Source organism: Pseudophryne corroboree, chromosome 9, assembly GCF_028390025.1.
Source record: "Pseudophryne corroboree isolate aPseCor3 chromosome 9, aPseCor3.hap2, whole genome shotgun sequence".
Taxonomy (NCBI): Eukaryota; Metazoa; Chordata; class Amphibia; order Anura; family Myobatrachidae; genus Pseudophryne; species Pseudophryne corroboree.
In genome coordinates, this window is record NC_086452.1 from 396,055,888 (window position 1) to 396,077,354 (window position 21,467).

The window sequence follows — 21,467 nt, forward strand, 5'->3', positions numbered from 1 at the left end:
AGGTTTCCAAACGCGGTCCTCAAGGCACCCCAACAGTCTAGGCTTTAGCTATATCCACGGCTCAGCACAGATGGTTAAATCAAATTGACTTAGGTGCTGATTAAGTCACCTGTGGCTAAGCATGGATACATTTAAAATCTGGATCGTTGGGGTGCCTTGAGGACCGCGTTTGGAAACCTCTGCTATAAGTAACAGAAATGTTTATTCTTTTATTGCATTGGCTCACAGCTCCAGTCATCAAGTACCTCCAACATGTCATGTTTTCAGGATATCTTGTATGTGGCAACATACTGAATAATTACTGACCCAGCAAAATAGCTCAACTCACTGGTGCATGATTAAAGAAATCCACAAAATATGACCGGTTGGGGATTGAGAACCCCATTTCTATTGTGTTGCCAACATATGAAATATTCCCCTTGGGCCCCTATGGACCTACCCAATAACCTGAAGCTGTGATCTGAACGGTACAGCAGGTTATCTCAGTTCAATGCAGTTGTCCAAATGTGGACAACCTCTTGACTTATGTCTCTCCAATATGCTTTTTCTCACACTCCTCCTAGCAGAGCAGATATGTGTACGATATTGAGGGTGGAGATCCTCTATCTTGTTATTTCTATGGGGAACAGGAGTAGTTGCTGTGCACATAATGTTAAAGCTTCATACAACTGAATTCCTGTCTTTACCATTAGAAATAAAGGGGAATGCTCATCTTTGCTATTTATCCACTTGAGCAAGGGGTGGGTCTACAACAAAACAGATTAACACAGCCGCAATACACAGCAGGCCTTGTGGGCAGCAAAATATAATTAACTGGCAGGAATAAATAACAGTTTTATGCTAATTTCTGAATTAGTAGTCTCTATCTTAATCATAATGAAAGTTACAATATTTGAAACCCAGGTACATATTGCTTAGTCTTCAGGTCAGAACTGAGGCAGGAAGGGCCCACCAGGGAATGCAGTGGTAGAGGCCCAAGCTTGAGAGCTGTGGCCAGCAACCAGAGGGGGTGTGGCCATCCACCACAGAGACCAACCATTAGAGAAGAACAGGGCCCCTTTATAAAGTAAGGATATGGGTGTCAGGACCACCCACTTTGATTGGCAGCAGAACTAATGTTGATGTAGTTTCTATAGAAACAAACCAAGCACCCAAGTTCATCCATGATCTTGCTCCACCAAGTTATGACCTAGAGGAGGGTATGGGACTCTCAGGCAGTGGGGCCCACTGGGGACTTCCCCTGTACACCTGTGGGTCAGTCCAACCCTGGTTCAGGTAACGTGGTCAAGCAGCAGAATGGTTACTCACACCTTATCTCAGAAGTTGGCCAGTAAATTACTATTTGCCGTACAGACTAATGAAGGTGATACTCAGTCACACTTTATTTTTGAACAGTGTAAAGCCACGTTAAGTCTGAACATTTTTAGATGCATATGCCATATTTTGAATCTGAACTCAGTCCACTAAGATGACTAATGTAAAAAAACATAACATCATCTATAAAATATTCTATGGACATGACAACATTGAAAGCCACTGAACATGAGTATTGTCACCTACATATTCCTGTCCCACCGGGCTCCATCTAGAAACAAGCCATTGATATAGACTCCATCTTCTGGGGAAGTGTCAGAAGAGTCAGTGGGTAGAACCTAGGATGATATAACAGTATTCAGTTGATAATGTAGAGAAATAATACACCTGCAGTAGTAGAGAAATAATAGTATAGTGATGAGAACACACAACTTGGCCACACACACGAAAGCAAAGATCAGACAGATCTGCCAGCACCGTGGGTTTGATTGAGGGACTGAACTGCACAGAGAACATCATCCAGTCAATTGCACATATCTGGTCATTCAGTGGTTTGCCCACATGACTGTCACAGCTGACCCTCCCTGTCATTAGGCCACTTACCATACACACTGGTCAGTGGGGTCACCAACTGATCTGATTTTCTGACTTGTCCAACATAGTCTGATTAAAGGCGCATTGCATTTATGTATGTATGTATGTATGTATGTATGTATGTATGTATGTATGTTTTTCGCCTTCTTTATTTATCGCTGTGTCTGTTGGATTTGTTAGTTCTCTGATTTCACATTTATACACAGGTAGTCTAAAGTATTTTGTGGTTTGTGTGAGGTTGCTGCATAAACTCCGTTATTAGACTGACTGTCACCTTATCCTCTTTATTCAATTATGCATTAAGGACTTGACCTCGCCTCATCCTACCCTGATGAACCCACTGCTCCATGCTCCTTGCTCACTGGGGGTAATTCAGAGTTGATCGCAGCAGCAAATTTGTTAGCAGTTGGGCAAAACCATGGGGGGTAATTCCAAGTTGATCGCAGCAGGAAATTTTTTAGCAGTTGGGCAAAACCATGTGCACTGCAGGGGGGCAGATATAACATTTGCAGAGAGAGTTAGATCTGGGTGGGTTATATTGTTTCTGTGCAGGGTAAATACTGGCTGCTTTATTTTTACACTGCAATTTAGATTGCAGATTGAATACTCCACACCCAAATCTAACTCTCTCTGCACATGTTATATCTGCCTCCCCTGCAGTGCACATGGTTTTGCCCAACTGCTAAAAAATTTCCTGCTGCGATCAACTCAGAATTACCCCCCCATGTGCACAGCAGGGGGGGCAGATATAACATGTGCAGTGCAGGTGGGGCAGATATAACATATGCAGAGAGAGTTAGATTTGGGTGGGGGTTTGTGCAAACTGAAATCTAAATTGCAGTGTAAAAATAAAGCAGCCAGTATTTACTCTGCACAGAAACAATATAACCCACCAAAATCTAACGCTCTCTGCACATGTTACATCTGCCACACCTGCAGTGCACATGGGACCTAATTCAGATCTGTTCGCTCGCTAGCTATTTTTTGCAGCGCTGCGAACAGATAGACGCCGCCTATAGGGGAGTGCATTTTAGCTTTGCAAGTGTGCGAACGCGTGTGCAGCCATGCTGTACAAAAACAGCTTGTGTAGTTTCTGAGTAGCTCTGACCTTACTCAGCCGCTGCGATCACTTTAGCCTATTCGAGCCCGGAATTGACGTCAAACACCCGCCCTGCTAACGCTCTGACACGCCTGCGTTTTTTCACCCACTCCCAGAAAATGGTCAGTTTTCACCCACAAACGCCCTCTTCCTGTCATTCTCCTTGCGAACAGCTGTGCGAATGGTTTCTTCGCTAGAACCAGTGCACAACAACGTTCTGCTTTGTAACCGTATGGCACCCCATGCGCATTGCAGTGCATACGCATGCGCAGTAGTTACCTGATCGCTGCACAGCGAAAAACGTTAGCGAGCGAACAAGTCTGAATTAGGCTCATGGTTTTGCCCAACTGCTAACAAATTTGTTGCTGCGATCAACTCTTCCATCTGTGTCACCCCTGTCTGTATCCCATTTCCCTATAGATTGTAAGCTCTCACAAGCAGGGACTTCTTCCCTCATGTGCTTTTCCTTCCCTCACTTACACCATCATCTCCTCACTGCCAACAATGGCACCATAGCTTTGGGTTCGGCCGCCTTGCTGCCGGTTGGGTCTTATTGCTGATGCAGCAATGTTTATAAACCTTGTCCCTGCTCTGCAGTGATTTGTACTGTAAGCCACGTTTTTTGGTTTTTGTGTTCATGCTGTTCCTGTTTATGCACGTTGCAAGGTACTGTGGACTCCTTGTGGCGCCATATAAATGAAAGTTATTATTATTATTATTAATAATAATATGTTCTCATTTTCCTCGAATATAGAATAAAGAGAATAGAAACAAATATAGATGTACATGCTGCTGACCCCACCTGAAACTCATACCCCAGCAGATCAATGGGGATTTGGTATTTCCTGGCATAATTCTGCATGGCGCCAGTTAGAAATGCTTGTGTGAAGAAGAATCCAGACAGCCAGAAGACATGAGGCTTTCCAGATTCAAACCAGTTCTAGAATAAAAGCAAACACATAATTTATTTATTGCTTTGACTGGATATCACTTCTCTGTACCTGAAAATTGCAAAAAATAAAATGACACTTAATGAACTATATTTGTATTATGATACTAAATGGTCTGGGCTGAGTTAGTTCTCCTGGATTCTCAGAGGAGGTATCCGTAGGCTGCATATCCCATTTTAGTGATTCCCAAACGCGATCATCAAGGCACCCCAAAATGTCCAGGTTTTAAGGATATCCATGTTTAGGCACAGGTGGCTTAATTAGCATCTCAGTCAGTTTGATTATACTATCTGTGCACAAGCAGGGATATCTCTAAAACCTGGACTGTGGGGTGCCTTCAGGATTGCTTTTGGGAACCACTTTCCCACTCAAATAACTTGACATGGTTGAGTGTATAAGTTGGCCTGCCAGCAGCTTCACTATATACAACAGGCATTTTATTTACTACTCCAACTCATTTTTAGAGCAAATTTGCAACAGACAGTGATGTCCTCACTCAGCAGGGGCGGAATTATATAACAGATGTAGGACAGTATAAACTACTCATTGGTTAATTACAAAGAATAGATGTCATACCCTGACACATAGCTTTAGTTTAAATGTTGAATTTTTGCTCACAGTCTTAGGTTAATGTCACTGTTATTACTGCCTGATATGCTCACCTGTAGGAACTTCAGTCGGGCGAGAAAGTCATTGACATAGCTTCCCAAAGGCTTCAGGCTAGGATAAGAACGCTTTGCCCACGTTTCAGGAACCTTCCCTACAATTAAACTGCCAGACAGAGCCTCCAGCTCAGAGTCCATCACTACCAGGCCCTTGATGGCTTTCTGCAGGTTCTGTAGCGTTGTCCGGATAGTACGGATTAAGCTGGAATCACATGATGGGAGATGTATTTCTATACGTGTTCCCTTATATTCTTTTGCTCATGTCAGGTTGTTTCAATGGAAAAAAGACATGTAATATTCTGGACAGGTGTGAATGCAAGCAGCACAGAGTAAGGACATCAGAGGAAGCGGATTAGATTTTGTCTTTGTCAGCATGACACAGTACCACTCACATTCCTATGTAGAACACCTGTGGCGGATATGTGAGCTCCTCGGCAATGTTGGTGGTCCACGGTGCCGCAAGTTATGGAAAGTCAAAACTTTTAGAGGACACATTTAATAGAAAATATCTTAAGTTCTAACTATGGATACACCGAGGGCCTACAGTATGCAAGATTTCTGTTCTGCAGCTAGATCATTAACATTTGTCCAAATGCTGATTTTCCTGCAATTATTGAGCACGGAATCACTTTCATGAGCTCCAATGAAAAGATTTCATAATATTCTAAAATTTGGATTCTTTGCCACCCTAATTCTACTGAGCTCCTGAAACACTTAACATCCAGTGGTGATTGTTATACCCCTTTCACACATAAATCTCGGCTCTGACTCAGCTCCGAACACAGTCCCAACCCATGTAGACCCTATTCTCACCACACGTGGGACCCGGGTTATTCCCTGGATCGATCCCGTTCACACTGCCGCCGTGTCTGGACTGTGTTATTTCCTCTAGGCGGACCTTTACAAAACACAGCCAATCAGCAGCCTTTTAGAGCGACACTGAAGAAGGTTGAGTCGGTCTAGAACACACCTGTCGCTCCAATTCATCTCAGAGGTTCTCAATGGGGTTAAAAGCTGGACTCTGAACTTTATTTTCCTCCTCTCCGTGAGAAGCCGGCAGAGGAAATGCAGGTGCTCACTGAGTGGGCTGGTTCATGTTGTTATGCACACCAGTGCCTGCAGGAAAGTACTGGTGTCAGGACTGTTATGCACTCCAGTGCCTATAACCACTGCACAGCAAAAGACCCGAACCGGAGTATCAGCTGCGCTCAGGTCACTCCGCTAGCACTTGTCTCCCGGTTGCCATGACGACGTGGCAGCACAGGGCAGGAGACCCTAACAGTACCCCCCCTCTGACGAGGGGTCAAAGAACCCCTACCACCGGGTTTATCGGGGAACTGCGAGAAGAAAGAGCGTATCAGTCTGGGGGCATGAAGATCACAACTGCGCACCCACGACCGCTCCTCCGGGCCATACCCCTTCCAGTGCACCAAAAATGACAGCCGACCCCGAACCACCTTGGAGTCAAGAATCCTTTCAACAACAAACTCCCTCTGGCCACGTATCAGAAGAGGGGAAGGTCCTTCCACTGGAAGAAGGATTACTAATCGCCCGTTTTAAAAGGGAACAATGAAATGTTTTATTGATACCCAAAGAACGGGGCAGATCTAACTGAAATGCCACCGGATTGATAACCCTGGTGATCTTATAAGGGCCGATGAACCGGGGGCCTAACTTATGAGATGGCTGTCTCAACTTCAAATTCTTGGTAGACAACCAGACGAAGTCTCCTAATTTGAAGCTGCAGGGTCTTTTCCGCTTATCAAAAACCCTTTTGGTCACTAATGACACAGACACAAGGGCTTTCTTCACTTTCCGCCAAATACCTCTAAGGACCGAAACCACAGAGGAACCACCAGGCGTGGAGTCCAGGGGGTCAAAAGAATTGGCCTTAGGATGATGCCCATACACACAAAGGAATGGAGAGATCCCTGTAGCAGAGTGAGCCGCGTTGTTATAGGCAAACTCCGCCATGGACAGATGAGCAACCCAGTCAGTCTGACACTTGGAGACATAACACCTGAGGAACTGCTCCAAGGACTGGTTCACCCTTTCAGTCTGCCCATTAGACTGCGGATGGTAGCCCGACGACAAGCTGACAGAAATCTGGAGATCGGAACAAAATGCCCTCCAGAATTTGGCCACAAACTGGGATCCGCGGTCAGAGACCACATCAAGTGGCAACCCGTGGAGACGCACAACATGCAGCATAAATAATTCAGACAGGCGTCTGGCCGATGGCAGCCCAACCAGTGGAACGAAGTGCGCCATCTTCGAAAACCTGTCAACGACAACCCAGATGGCTGTCATCCCCGAGGATTTGGGCAAGTCCACCACAAAATCCATTGAAATGTGGGTCCATGGCTTAGATGGGATAGAGAGTGGATGTAATGGGCCAACAGGAACCCCTCTAGGAGTCTTATTTCGGGCACAGATGTCACATGCCCGAACCCACTGATCCACATCCTTAGCCACCGAGGGCCACCACACCGCCCTAGATAGCAACTCCCGAGTTCTGGCAATACCCGGGTGACCTGCAGACTTCTTGGCATGGAATTCCAGGAACACTCGCTGTCTTAACCTAGGAGGCACAAACAAAAGACCTACCGGAAGGTCTGGAGGAGCCTGCTCCTGTGCTCTAAGGACTAATGATAAGAGGTCCTGGGTAATGCCCACTTTAATACATGATGGGGAAACAATGGGCAACGGCTCCTCGGTGGTCTCCTGGATTGGAGCAAAACTCTGCGAGAGCGCATCAGCCTTGATGTTTTTTGACCCAGGGCGATATGTTATCAAAAAATTAAAGCGAGCAAAAAACAAAGCCCATCGTGCCTGCCTGGCATTGAGACGCTTCGCTGACTCTAAATATGCCAGATTCTTATGGTCAGTAAGAATTGAGACCACAAACTTAGCCCCCTCAAGCCAGTGTCTCCACTCCTCGAGTGCATCCTTAATAGCCAACAATTCCCGGTTACCCACGTCATAATTCATCTCGGCAGGCGAAAATTTACGGGAAAAGTAAGCACAGGGATGAAGGCGATTATCAGACACTCCCATCTGAGAAAGCACTGCCCCAATACCCATCTCAGAGGCATCCACCTCCACCACAAAAGGACGCTCTGGATCTGGGTGTCGCAGCACCTTGGCCGAAACAAATGCCCTTTTGAGACGGGCAAAAGCCGCTTTAGCCTCACAAGACCAGTGAGCAACATCCGCCCCTTTCTTAGTGAGTGCCACCAAGGGCGCCACTATAGACGAAAATCCAGCGATAAATCGTCTATAAAAATTCGCAAAGCCCAGGAAACGCTGAAGCGCCTTCAAACTAGTGGGCTGCACCCAATCCAGGACTGCCTGTACCTTGGAACCCTCCATTTGGAAACCTTCTGGGGAGATAATATATCCTAGAAATGCGATTTGCTGAACTTCAAATTCGCACTTCTCCAGCTTCGCCCCAAGCCGGTGGTCTCTGAGTTTCTGGAGGACTAAGCGTACATGCTTCCGATGTTCCTCCAGGGAATGGGAGAAGATTAGGATGTCATCTAAGTATACAACTAAGAATCTATCCAAATATTCCCTGAGCACATCATTCATGAAATCCTGGAAGACTGCCGGGGCATTACAGAGCCCAAAAGGCATCACCAAATATTCATAATGCCCTGAGTGGGTATTAAAGGCAGTCTTCCATTCATCCCCCTCTCTTATTCGGATTAGATTGTACGAAGCTGGTCAAACAAGACCGAAATGAGAGGCAGTGGGTATGAGTTTTTAATCGTGATACGGTTCAATTCCCTGAAGTCGATGCAGGGTCGCAACGAACCGTCCTTTTTACCCACGAAGAAGAACCCCGACCCAACTGGAGACTGTGAAGGTCTGATAAATCCCTTAGCCAAGTTCTCCTGAATGTACTCTGCCATAGCCTGAGTCTCAGGACGTGACAGGGAGTACAACCTGCTCTTGGGAAGCTTAGCATTTGGCAACAAATCAATGGCACAGTCATAGGGGCGATGGGGAGGTAGTACCTCTGCAACTTTTTTGGAGAACACGTCCGCAAAATCTGCATAACACCCTGGCAATCCTGGCAAACTTAGCTGCGAGAGCCTGACTGGAAGGCTCAAGCAACTCCTGAAACAATCAGTACCCCAACTAAGAATCTCCCCAGAGACCCAGTCAAATTGAGGATTGTGGGCCCTTAACCAGGGTAACCCCAACACCAATGGGGCAAAAGTACAGACAGTCACATAAAAGGACAATTTTTCAGAGTGTGTGGCTCCAATAAACAAAGAAATCTGGCTAGTGCAAGAGGTAATTTTACCTTGGGATAATGGTTCCCCGTTTAACCCACAAATCTCAATTTCCGATGCCAAGGGTACTAAGGGAACAGAGTGTTTCAGGGCGAATTGGCGGTCCATAAAAATCCCGTCGGCCCCACTGTCCACAAAGGCCTCAGTCTTGACAGTTTGACCGAGGATCTTCAAGGTCACCGGAATGATAAAAGTCTTCTTGGGAAATTCTGACTTCTGGCCTGACAGGATATTTCCCATCACCCTCAGGCCCTGAAGTTTTCCGGCTTTTCTGGGCATGATACTACCACATGACCTTTATTCCCACAGTACAAACACAACCCCTGCTGTCTCCTCCGCGTCTTCTCACGCGAGGAGAGGCGGGTAGCCCCAATCTGCATAGGCTCCTCGGAAAATTCCTCAGAGTCTGAGGTTCCCTTGGGAAGGAAGGAAATCTCAGTCTCCCTTTCAAGCCTACGCTCTCTCAGCCGTCTATCCACCCGGATGGATAACTGCATGAGCTGATCCAAGCTATCAGGCAAGGGATATTGTACCAGTTGGTCCTTTATCTGGTTAGAAAGACCTCTTCGGTACTGGTGTCTCAGGGCTGGGTCATTCCACTGGGTATCATGGGCCAACCTCCGAAACTCCGTACAGTAAACCTCAACTGGCCTTCGCCCTTGCTTAAGGATCGAAATCTGAGCCTCGGCTGAGGCCGTCTTGTCAGGGTCATCATACAACATGCCCAGTGCCGTAAAAAAAGCATCAACACTTTTAAGCGACGGACAGTCAGGCTGCAACCCATATGCCCAGACCTGTGGGTCTCTTTGTAGCAAGGAAATCACTATGCCCACCCGCTGAATCTCCGACCCAGAAGACTGAGGCCTAAGCCGGAAGTATAGCTTGCAGCTCTCCTTGAAACAAAAGAACTGCGAGCGATCTCCAGAAAAACGATCCGGGAGATTTACTTTCGGCTCCTTAACCCCCTGCAGGTGCTGCTGCTGCGGGAGCTCCGCCAGCAGCCTGGGAGGTGTGCATTTTAATGGACAAATCATTAAATTGTCGAGTCAGGACCTGCACCTGATCGACCACCTGTTGCAACGTATTTTGAGGGGTATGCTCCATATTCCCACAAAATTTCAACAGGAGTATTAGGCTGCTGAATATGTTATGCACACCAGTGCCTGCAGGAAAGTACTGGTGTCAGGACTGTTATGCACTCCAGTGCCTATAACCACTGCACAGCAAAAGACCCGAACCGGAGTATCAGCTGCGCTCAGGTCACTCCGCTAGCACTTGTCTCCCGGTTGCCATGACGACGTGGCAGCACAGGGCAGGAGACCCTAACACATGTGGAGGGGTTTGAAGAGAATCATGCCAGATTGGCCCCGCCCCGTCCCCACAGACCCACTATTTCCAGGATTATGCTAGGTAGTGGGCGGGATGTGGGAGCACCATCCACTCTTTTGGATCTCCCGGATGTAGGTAAGTATGGAAAGTAGGTAAGACACGAGACTAAATAAAAATCAATATACTTCTATTCAAAACAGATTACTTCTACTCAAAAACAGATGATGATGATGATGATAATAATAAGGAAAACATAACTCTGGCTTGGGACACGGGATCTCTGAGACGTAACTGCAAGGAATTGTGAAGGTTTTTATCTGAACTCTACAACGGAACTGGAATTCCAAAGCTGTACCTAAATACCATCAGCTTATAACTACCCACACACAGTTCAATATATATTTCTATAATGAGTTTGCTATTATACACCGGGGCTAGGGTGATCACAGAAAGCGCAATGCTAAGTTTAATACTGATACAGGAACTTGTGAACCACCTGGTGGTAAAGCCTTGTGAGTAATGATCTTATACTGCTAGTTAAGAATATGGTAGCACAGGTTGAGTATCCCATATCCAAATATTCCGAAATAAGGAATATTCCGAAATACAGACTTTTTTGAGTGAGAGTGAGATAGTGAAACCTTTGTTTTTTTATGGCTCAATGTACACAAACTTTGTTTAATACACAAAGGGGGTAATTCCAAGTTGATCGCAGCAGGAATTTTGTTAGCATTTGGGCAAAACCATGTGCACTGCAGGGAGGCAGAGAAGCAGATATAACATGTGCAGAGAGAGTTAGATTTGGGTGTGGTGTGTTCAATCTGCAATCTAATTTGCAGTGTAAAAAATAAAGCAGCCAGTATTTACCCTGCACAGAAACAAAATAACCCACCCAAATCTAAGGGTGTGTACACACGGTGAGATCTCTGCTATGTTCGATTTTGACTATGCGATTTCCCTTGAACTCCCCCAGAGCCCAGATAGCACAGATAGTACAGATTTTGACTATCTGTGCTTGAGATTTTGTCTATGTACGGTTTTGACTAATAAGTGCCAATTTTGACTATACTTTGTACTAGATTGTACACTAGATAGTCAAGATTGACTTGCCTGCACAGTCTATCTAGCCTTACGATACAGACCCCACGGGAGCGCGCATCGGGATTGAATCTGTATCGCAAGCTGCCTAGCACCATAAGATATGCACTAACTTTTCAGACGATTTTGACTATATAGTCAAAATCTCACAGATTTATCTCACCGTGTGTACACACCCTAACTCTTTCTGCACGTTATATCTGCCTCACCTGCAGTGCACATGGTTTTGCCCAACTGCTAACAAAATTCCTGCTGCGATCAACTTGGAATTACCCCCATGTTATTAAAAATATTGTATTAAATAACCTTCAGGCTGTGTGTATAAGGTGTATATGAAACATAAATGCATTCTGTGCTTAGACTCAGGTACCATCACCATAATATCTCATTATGGTATGCAATTATTCCAAAATACGGAAAAATCCGATATCCAAAATACCTCTGGTCCCAAGCATTTTGGATAAGGGATACTCAACCTGCATTAAAAAAATGCTCCTTACTTGTTAAACCTCTCCATCTCTTGCACCAGCACTGTGTTCATACTCTCCTCATACCGCACTGGGAACTTCTGTAGAGCCGCCTCAATGTCAAAATCCTTGGGCAACTGAGAAAAAAAGAAGCCACATAGTAAGCTTATACTTACTCGTAGTAATGATCAGCTCCTATATACCTGGACACATGAATATAACCAATGTGTGTCTGGTTATATTTTGTGCACTTTTTTAAATTAAGCTAGTCTGCACATTGAGTTTTTTTAGCGTAATTGCGGCAGGATTGGAGCTCAGGAGGTCAAAATAAACTTTAGTAAGTACAGTGGTTTTCACTAGGAACCTGAAGTCAATCCGTAGCAGTAGCAAACCTCACTGGTTTATAAACCCCGGGAAATTAAGCTAGTCTGCACATTGAGTTTTTTTAGCGTAATTGCGGCAGGATTGGAGCTCAGGAGGTCAAAATAAACTTTAGTAAGTACAGTGGTTTTCACTAGGAACCTGAAGTCAATCCGTAGCAGTAGCAAACCTCACTGGTTTATAAACCCCGGGAAACCCACTGATTAGTAAATTTAGCCCAAAAGGTTCACTTATACTATCATCTTCTCCCCACTCCCTACTATGGCACCAAACCCTTAGGATCTGCCCCCTTCTGCTTATTCGGATATTATGACTGCTGATGCAGAAATGTTTATACACAATGGGGTAAATTTACTAAGATGGGAGTTCTATTTCAGATGGGATTTTGCCCATATCAAACAATCAGATACCAGGTATTATGTTCTAGAACAGAGGTTCTCAAACTCGGTCCTCGGGGGCACACACAGTGCATGTTTTGCAGGTCTCCTCACAGAATCGCAAGTGAAATAATTAGCTCCACCTGTGGACCTTTTAAAATGTGTCAGTGAGTAATTAATACACCTGTGCACCTGCTGAGTTACCTGCAAAACATGCACTGTGTGGGGTCCTGAGGACCGAGTTTGAGAACCTCTGTTCTAGAAGGTGCTAGATAAATGAGAAGTAGGATCTGATTGGTTGCTACGCCATTGTCCATATCCAGCAATGTCCTGTACTGTAAGTGACTTGTTTCTTGTTTGGTTCATACGGTTTCTGTTTACGTACTCTGTAAGGCGCCGTGGACCCCTTGTGGTGCCACATGAATAAAGGATAATAATGTACATATTTCAGATGCTCACATATTTCACTGTAAGCACAATTAATCAGATGATCTAAACAGGGGCTTATTGAGAGAGAAATGTGCCAGTGTGCAGCCTCTGTCCGGGGCCCCTGCTCTCTAGCCGGCAACACTGAGCACCAGTAGCCTGTAGTGCTGTGCTACTGCGCATTGTAGGTCTCTGGGATAACAGTGCGGTGCCCATTTTCCCAGGGATTTCTCTACTGCGCATCTAGACATGCTCCTGCCAAAACGAGACTCCAGAGAGAGAAGTAGTGCAGCACATGGGCACAGGGTGTGCGGTATGGGCCGCCCTGGATCCAGGGGCCCATGTGCAGCGGACACCATGCACCCATTCTAGATATGCACTGGATCTAACTTTGCATGCACAGTAGGCTACCTGTAATTACATTTATATATCTGCCTAAAAGAAAGTCATGTGGATTTAAGTGTCATGGGCCCTACACACTGGGCGATATGAGTGAAAGATATGAACAATCGCGTTCATTAATGAACGAGATACCATTCATATCTTTCAGTGTGCAGGCACAAGCGATGAACGATGTGCGGCCCTGGACTTGTTCATCGCTGGTGCCCCGTCGCTTGTGCATGCAGGCCAATATGGACGAGATCGTCCATATTTGCCTGCACTGCTATGCAGCCGGGTGACAGGGGGGGAGTGAAGAAACTTCACTCCCCCCGTCACTGCCCCCCATCCCCGCCGCTGGGTCGCCCGTCGGCCGTATCCACCGTCGGGCAGCTCGGCTGGGGATCTCTCAGTGTGTAGGGCCCATAAGTGTAGTGTGTGAAGGGCAGACGTCCTGCTCACCTTGCTCAGAATATCACTTGCTATCTCATACAAGGCGTTATCACTGGCCCCAGACGATCCTCCTTGACGACTCCCCCCCTGAGTCAGGAGTAAGGACTCAAAAATGATTTTTGTTTGCTGCAGATCTTTGGATATGTCAACATTTTCATGTAAGCCAAAAACCTCCGGCTGCTGACTGAATGGGAGTCTCTGCCACATGAAATGAAAGAGAAATACATATTTATGCGTCGGTAACAGAACAGATAGTAATCCAGCTGCAGAATCCTTTTGTAACATGTGATTAAAGCAGGATGGTGTCAGAAATCTTCTGTTGCCATTCTGTCTGTCGGGATCCTGACCAGATCCCGATTAGAGCATGTACATATTCGTACACTCCCCAGACAGATGCAGCATGTTAAAATGCATGGGAGTCTGTGGGCCTGAATCCGGGTTGGCAGCAGCCGCATCCAATACTGTGTTCCTTTTACCTGTCTACAACTTTATATAAGGCCCTTTTCTGGTTTACAAGCGTGTGCCAGAATATGCAAGGGCTGAGATGCACACTTTCAGCATCAGTAAATTCTGAAATACAGCCCCATGCTAGGTGCAGATTATCCATCTAGGTATGGCCTCTAATGTGAGCGATTAAGAATGTGTACATATACATTTTAGCGACACTCCCATATCACGTCCCATCTCCATCAGGGCCGTATTAAGCCTTGGGGGTGCCCGGGGCACCTAAGACAGGGGGGACCCAATGGTAGGGGAGGGGGTGGGGGTGTATATTAGATTGTGTATACCTCCCAACATGACCCATTCCAGGAGGGACAACATGCTTGCTATCTGGACTTCCCTCATAATATATGATTGGCGTCACCTGTGTTGAACTATTTAATTGATAAGAAAGGTGTCTCAACACGGGTGATTGCAATCATAACTTAAGAAAGAAGTCCAGGTAGGAAGCATTTTATCCCTCCTGGTATGGGTCATGTTGGGATGTATGCATTGTGTATATTAAATGTAACCCAATGGTGTATATTAGATTTATACTAATAGTTTAATAATGCATGGGCACAGTTACAGCGCCACATAATTGAAAAACAACTATTTTATAAAAATGTTTTGTAGTGGAACAAAGACAACTTAAACAACCTTAAAATACACATAGAAAAATAAAATCTATCATTTAGCTTGTCACAGGCAAGAATAGCAGCAGCCTCTGTATTACTTATATACATTCTGCCTCTCTGGATCTGCTGCTGCATAAGAAGTAAAGCTAGCGATGTCAGTGTGCTCTGGCTGGGGGGCCCCCTCATAAAGAGGGGTCGGGGGTACAGTATGCCCTGCACCCCCACCTTAGTCTGGCTATGATCTCTGTGTGTCTGATAGGCACCTCCCAGTCACCGCCCAGGCACACACACTTCTCCATGTGCACATCTGAAATCGCAGCTGTGACTCTTTAGAAACACAGTGGGTCATTCCGAGTTGTTCGCTCGCAAGCTGCTTTTAGCAGCTTTGCACACGCTAGCCGCCGCCTACTGAGAGTGAATCTTAGCTTATCAAAATTGCGAACGAAAGATTAGCAGAATTGCGAATAGACACTTCTTAGCAGTTTCTGAGTAGCTCCTCACTTACTCGGCATCTGCGATCAGTTCAGTCAGTTTCGTTCCTGGTTTGACGTCACAAACACACCCAGCGTTCGCCCAGACACTCTTCCGTTTCTCCAGCCACTCCCGCGTTTTTCCCAGAAACGGTAGCGTTTTTTCACACACACCCATAAAACGGCCAGTTTCCGCCCAGAAACACCCACTTCCTGTCAATCACATTACGATCACCAGAACGAAGAAAAAACCTTGTAATGCCGTGAGTAAAATACCTAACTGCATAGCAAATTTACTTGGCGCAGTCGCACTGCGGACATTGCGCATGCGCATTAGCGACTAATCGCTCCGTTGCGAGAAAAAAATAACGAACGAACAACTCGGAATGACCCCCACAATCTGGTCACATGCGTGCTGTGATATATATTCAATGACGGCTCCAGAGGTGGCGCTGCGGCGCAGTCCAGAATTCAAATAGAGGAGCAACACCAACTGCCACCCCAGACACTGCCAGACATCGCCGGCTGGGTTTTAACTGGCAGTTGGAGTGTTTCCACTATTTGAATTTTGGACTGCGCTGCATCCCCACCTCTGCACGTCCCTGCTCTGGAGCCACCACTGGACACATTTGCAGTATACAAAAACCCACCCAGCTACTTCAGACGTAGCACACGACTCATACTCCAGTCCTGTGTGTGATGAAATCCTGAAGTAATTAACTGTACAGTAAATAAAAGATGCCAATCCGTGATGTGGATAGCCACATACCACTGAGCTGGTGTTTCAGGTGCCCGGCTCTATATTGCCACCTGCAGCTCCATGCTGACCAATGGCAACATTACTATGGCTAAAGGCGGCATGATTTAGTGCGATTTCTGCAGCGGGGTACACTGGGGTTCCACAGGGAATAACATCGGAGGTGTAGCGTAGGATCTTGATCCGAGGCATCAACAGGCTAAAAGCTTTGACTATTACAAGATGCTCAGCGCCGCCTCCTCTATAACCCCGCCTCCATGCACAGGAGCTCAGTTTGTAACTTGGTGCCCTGCAGGCAGGACACTAACAGCCAGTGCTGCTCCAGCAGCCCTGAAAAGAGCTTTTTTAAAAGAAGATAGAAGACTTCAAGGGCTGCAGCATAGGCAATCCTAGTGCTAGATGTCACTCTGACATCTCCAGCTGCAGCTCCATCACCTCCCCCGGCGGCGCTGTATACTCCCGCGTCCCTGGTTGCCGGGTACTTACAGCGGAGGCTCCGGTTCTTCACCTAGGGCACACACACTTCCCGCAGCTCTCCAGGATCGCGTGGCTGCATCAAGGGAGGAGGTAAGAGGGTCCCCCAGGCGGGACCCGATGAAAATCGCGATCCGGCGTGGCCATTAGGAGGCGGGCCGCGCGTGCTGGCATGGACACTGTGTTGGTACAGGGACCCCACTAGACCACCAGGGCAGGGGCACAGGTCGGTTATATATATAACCGTTTTATTATGGCCCACAGTACCCGGTGGTGAAGTCCAGCAAGGGGATAAGGCTCTGACCTGTAGCCCCTCCCCCAGCCCCTAGGCGCCATTTAGAGTAAATGTTCCCACCCTGGAGCTGCATCTCTCCGTCTCCCTCACTCCCTGTCAGCGTTTGGGCGCCATTACACACATGCTACGCTGACTATGGCACTGGTGGGCAATGTCTCCTCTGTAATGCCGCCTGCTTCATCAGTGCTGTGCATTTACAGGACACTTAAGTATTCTACATGTCATCTAGACAGTGCTAGTTAAGAACAAGTGCATACATTCAGGGTTATTTAGTACAAGTACCCTGTGATATACATCCAGTCTTTACTGTGCATTGTTATATCTATCTATCTATCTATCTATCTATCTATCTACATAGCTTTACTCAGTGGTATAGTTACTTAGTATTGCTGGTCCAGTGCAGTTTTATTGTTGGTAATAATCTCTGCATTGTATATGTGACTGAGTGTGTGCCAATGGCTGCTGTGTGGTCTCTATTTCGTGTATCTCACACATATGGCTATACCTATATTCTCTACCCTGAGGGGGCTTCGTGCATCAGGGTTATCAAATCAATGATGATGAAGGGCTTCCAGCTAACCTCTGCGAAACCAGATAAGTTTAAACGTCAGAAGGTTACTAAGTTGGTTTTACCTCATTCTGACCACTTGGTTGATATTAGTCAGGAATCCTGGGAAAACCGGGTAAGAAGTTTTCCTTGTCTATGAAGATGTTAACTCGTTATCCCCTCACTGCAGAATTAAGTAACAAAGTAACAATTAGGAAACACCGCCGCCGGTGGACTCACAAGTTGCGCGTCTGTTGGTCTCATCTGCTCTGCCTGTTACTACCGTCACCTCCCTGAGGGTACCGACGGATAAGCGTGTGGAGGGTTGCTCGAAGTCTATTTACACTCTTGCCTGAGCTATGCATTGGCTTACTATTGCGGCCTCTTGGGGTGCTAAAGCTATAGAGGCCTGGGTTCAGGAAGTTGAGGCGGAACTACCGTCTAATTTTCCTGATAATGCTAGGCAGTGTCTTTCATATATTATTATGGCCTCCCATTATATTTTTGGAGGCGGCATCTGATGCAGATATCCTGGCGGCCAAAGCATCTACTACGTCTATTCTGGCTCGCCGGATCCTCTGATTGCGGTCCTGGTCTGTAGATCTGGACTCTAGAAAGGCCTTGGAGGTGATGCCTTTTGAGGGAAACATACTTTTTGGGGAAGATCTCAACAAGATCATTGCTGACTTAACATCTGCTAAGACTGCATGTCTGCCTAGTACTACTCCTTCAGCTCAGAAGGCTAAGAGTACTTCCTTTGCGTTCCTTTCGACCTCCAGGTTATGCAAAGGGTCAGGCGTACCTGATACAGGCTCGCACTTCCAAATCCACTAAGCCCAAACCTAAACGTGCCTGGGCTGCCCGTCAGCCTGCTTCCAAAACAGAGTTGAAGACAACTTCAGACGCCTGGGTACAGGAAGTCGTCACTCACGGATACGCCATATCCTTCAAGAAACGTCCCCCTTATCACTTTTTCCTGACAGACATCCCTTTAGATCAGGTAAAGGCAAAAACTCTTAGTTCGGCGGTTCAGTCCCTCCTGGACTCAGGAGTGGTAGTGCCGGTGCCTCTGGCTCAGGGAGGCAGGAGGTACTATTCAACGCTGTTCCTAGTCCTGAAACCGAATGGTTCCTCTCAGCCCATTCTCAACCTCAAGTCTTTGAACAAGTTTGTGAGGGTCTCCAAGTTTTGTATGGAAACCCTTCGCTCTATTGTCCTGGCTTTGGGGCCAGGGGACTATATGGTATCCCTGGACATACAGGATGCTTACCTACATATACCTATTGCCGTGTCGCATTAGCTACATCTGCGGTTTGCTATTGGCATCCCCCATTATCAATTCCGGGCCTTACCCTTTGTAGTGACTACGGCTCCGCGAATCTTCACTAAAGTAATGGAGGTGATGCTCCGCCGTCAAGGTATCAGGATCCTACCGTAACTGGACGTCTTGCTGATACTGGCGAATTCCCCAGACGTTCTCCTCCGTCATCTGGATCTGACGGTCCAGTTTCTGTAAGCCTATGGGTGGCTCATCAACTGGAAGAAATCATTGCTGGTCCCTGCTCAGAGCATGGTGCACCTGGAGGCGTTGTTGGACACACACAACCAGTGGTTGTTCTTGTCTCGGGAGAAAGTTTTGAAACTTCAGGTCAGGATGCGATGCTTCCTCTCTCTCCCGCGAGTGTCGATACACTCTGCGATGTACTAGCCCTCACGGTGTCCGTTTTCGACATGGTAGAGTACGCTCAATTTCATTTCTGCCCTCTGCAGAAGCTGATTCTTGCCAAGTGGGATGGCCTGCCTCACCGGATCAGGTCTCACATGGGTGGTCATTCCGAATTGTTCGCTAGCTGTTTTCGTTCGCAGCGCAGCACTTAGGTAAAAAAGCGGCACTTCTGCGCATGCGGCGCAATGCGCACGCGCGAAGTACTTTCACAACAGCTGAAGTAGTTTCACACAAGGTTTAGCAACGCTTTTCAATCGCACTGCTGGCCGCACAGTGATTGACAGGAAGTGGGTGTTTCTGGGAATTAACTGACCGTTTTCAGGGAGTGTGTGTAAAAACGCAGGCATGTCAGATACAAACGCAGGCGTGCCTGGGGAAATGCAGGCGTAGCTGGCCAAACGCAGGGTGTGTTCGTGACGTCAAAACAGGAACTAAATAGTCAGAAGTGATCGCAAGCTAGGAGTAGGTCTGGAGTTGCTCAGAAACTGCACAATCTTTTTTTGCAGCAGCGGTGCGATCCTTTTGATCGCACTTCTGCTAAGCTAATATACACTCCCAGAGGGCGGCGGCTTAGCGTTTGCACGGCTGCTAAAAGCAGCTAGCGAGCGAACAACTCGGAATGAGGGCCATGATCTCCTTGTCTCCGGAGATTCGTCTGTCACTGAGCTGGTGGCTACAGGACCAACAATTGTGCAGGGGTCGTCCCTTCTGGATCTCCAACTGTGTCCTCCTGATGACGGATGGCAGTCTGAGGAGTTGGGGCGCGGTGTTGGAGCAACACTCTCTTCATGGTCGGTGGACCAGGGAGGAGTCTCTCCTCCCGATAAACATTCTGGAATTGCGGGCAGTGTTCCATGCTCTGAAACTGGCCCAGCATCTGGTACAGAACAGGCCTGTTCATGTACAGTCGGACAACGCCACCATGGTAGCGTACATAAATCATCAAGGCAGCACTCAAAGCCACATGGCAATGATTGAAGTGTCAAAGATTCTTCAATGGGCGGAACGCCATCTGCCAGCCATCTCGGCAGTGTTCATTCTGGGGGTCCTCAACTGGGATGCGAACTTCCTCAGTAGTCACGACGTACACGCCAGAGACTGGAGCCTTTATGCAGAAGTATTTCAACTCCAAGTGGACAAGTGGGGTCTACCAGATGTAGACCTGATGGCGTCTCGACACAATCACAAGGTTACGGTCTTCGGAGCAAGAGCAAGGGATACTCAAGCGGAGTTTGTGGACGCACTGGCAATTTCATTTAACTTTCGGCTGCCATACATGTTCCCTCCGGTGTCACTCCTGCCCAGAGTAGTGAGGAAGTTCAAGCAAGAAGGAGGAATCCTACTTCTGATAGCTCAGGGGTGGCCCAGACGGCATTGCTTCTCAGACCTACAGGGTCTCCCGCTGGGGCGTCCTCTTCTGCTTCCACAATGACCAGATCTGCTCATTCAGGGCCCTTGTGTCTACCAGGATCTGGCCCGGCTGGCTTTGACGGCGTGGCTCTTGAAGCTTCCGTACTGAGGGCCAAAGGATTTTCTGAGGCGGTCATTCAAGCTATGTTGAAGGCCCGTAAGGCGGCTTCTGCTCTGATTTACCATAGAGTCTGGAACTCCTTTTTTGCTTGGTGCGCATCTAACAATCATGTCGTTTACAAGTTTAGTACGGCCTAATTTTTGGCCTTCCTACAATAGGGCCTGGACTTGGCCTTCGGCTGGCCTCCCTCAAGGTTCATATTTTTGCCTTGTCGGTATGGTTTCAGAGAAAAATTGCAACTCTGCCTGATTTTCATACAGTCACTCAGGGTGTTTTACGGATTCAACCTCCCTATGTCCCACCTGTGGCTCCTTGGGATTTGTCGGTGGTTCTGGAGGCCTTGCAAGAGTCTCCGTTTGAACCTCTTTAATTTGCAGACCTTAAGTGGCTTTCTCTTAAGGTCTTGTTTCTGCTGGCTATTGCCTCTGCTAGACTGGTATCATATTTGGGTGCCTTGTCTTGTAGGTCCCCCTATCTGATTTTTCACCGTGACCGGGCGGTTCTTAGACCGCGCTCTAGTTATCTACCTAAGGTGGTGTCTTCTTTCCGCCTTAAACATCTTTGGATGTGGTACGGGCTCTCCATATCTATGTGAAGAGGACAGCCTTCGTCAGGAAGTCTGATTCTCTCTTTGTACTGTTTGGTTTTCACAAACGTGGCAGGCCTGCGAACAAGCAGATCTTGGCCAGATGGATTAGACTGGTGATTGCACATGCT

General features: G+C 47.0%; 1 protein-coding gene across 1 annotated transcript in view; it reads right to left on the reverse strand.

Moving 5' to 3' along the window:
- Positions 1-21,467, reverse strand: part of DNAH12 (dynein axonemal heavy chain 12) — a 320,238-nt gene that overhangs the window by 26,281 nt on the left and 272,490 nt on the right. Inside the window, exons 68-72 of the mRNA XM_063940858.1 lie at positions 13,842-14,030; positions 11,851-11,954; positions 4,620-4,824; positions 3,810-3,947; positions 1,561-1,652 (exon numbers count right to left, since the gene is read on the reverse strand). Of these exons, the coding sequence (XP_063796928.1) occupies positions 1,561-1,652; positions 3,810-3,947; positions 4,620-4,824; positions 11,851-11,954; positions 13,842-14,030 (728 nt within the window). The remainder of the gene's footprint in view (positions 1-1,560; positions 1,653-3,809; positions 3,948-4,619; positions 4,825-11,850; positions 11,955-13,841; positions 14,031-21,467) is intronic.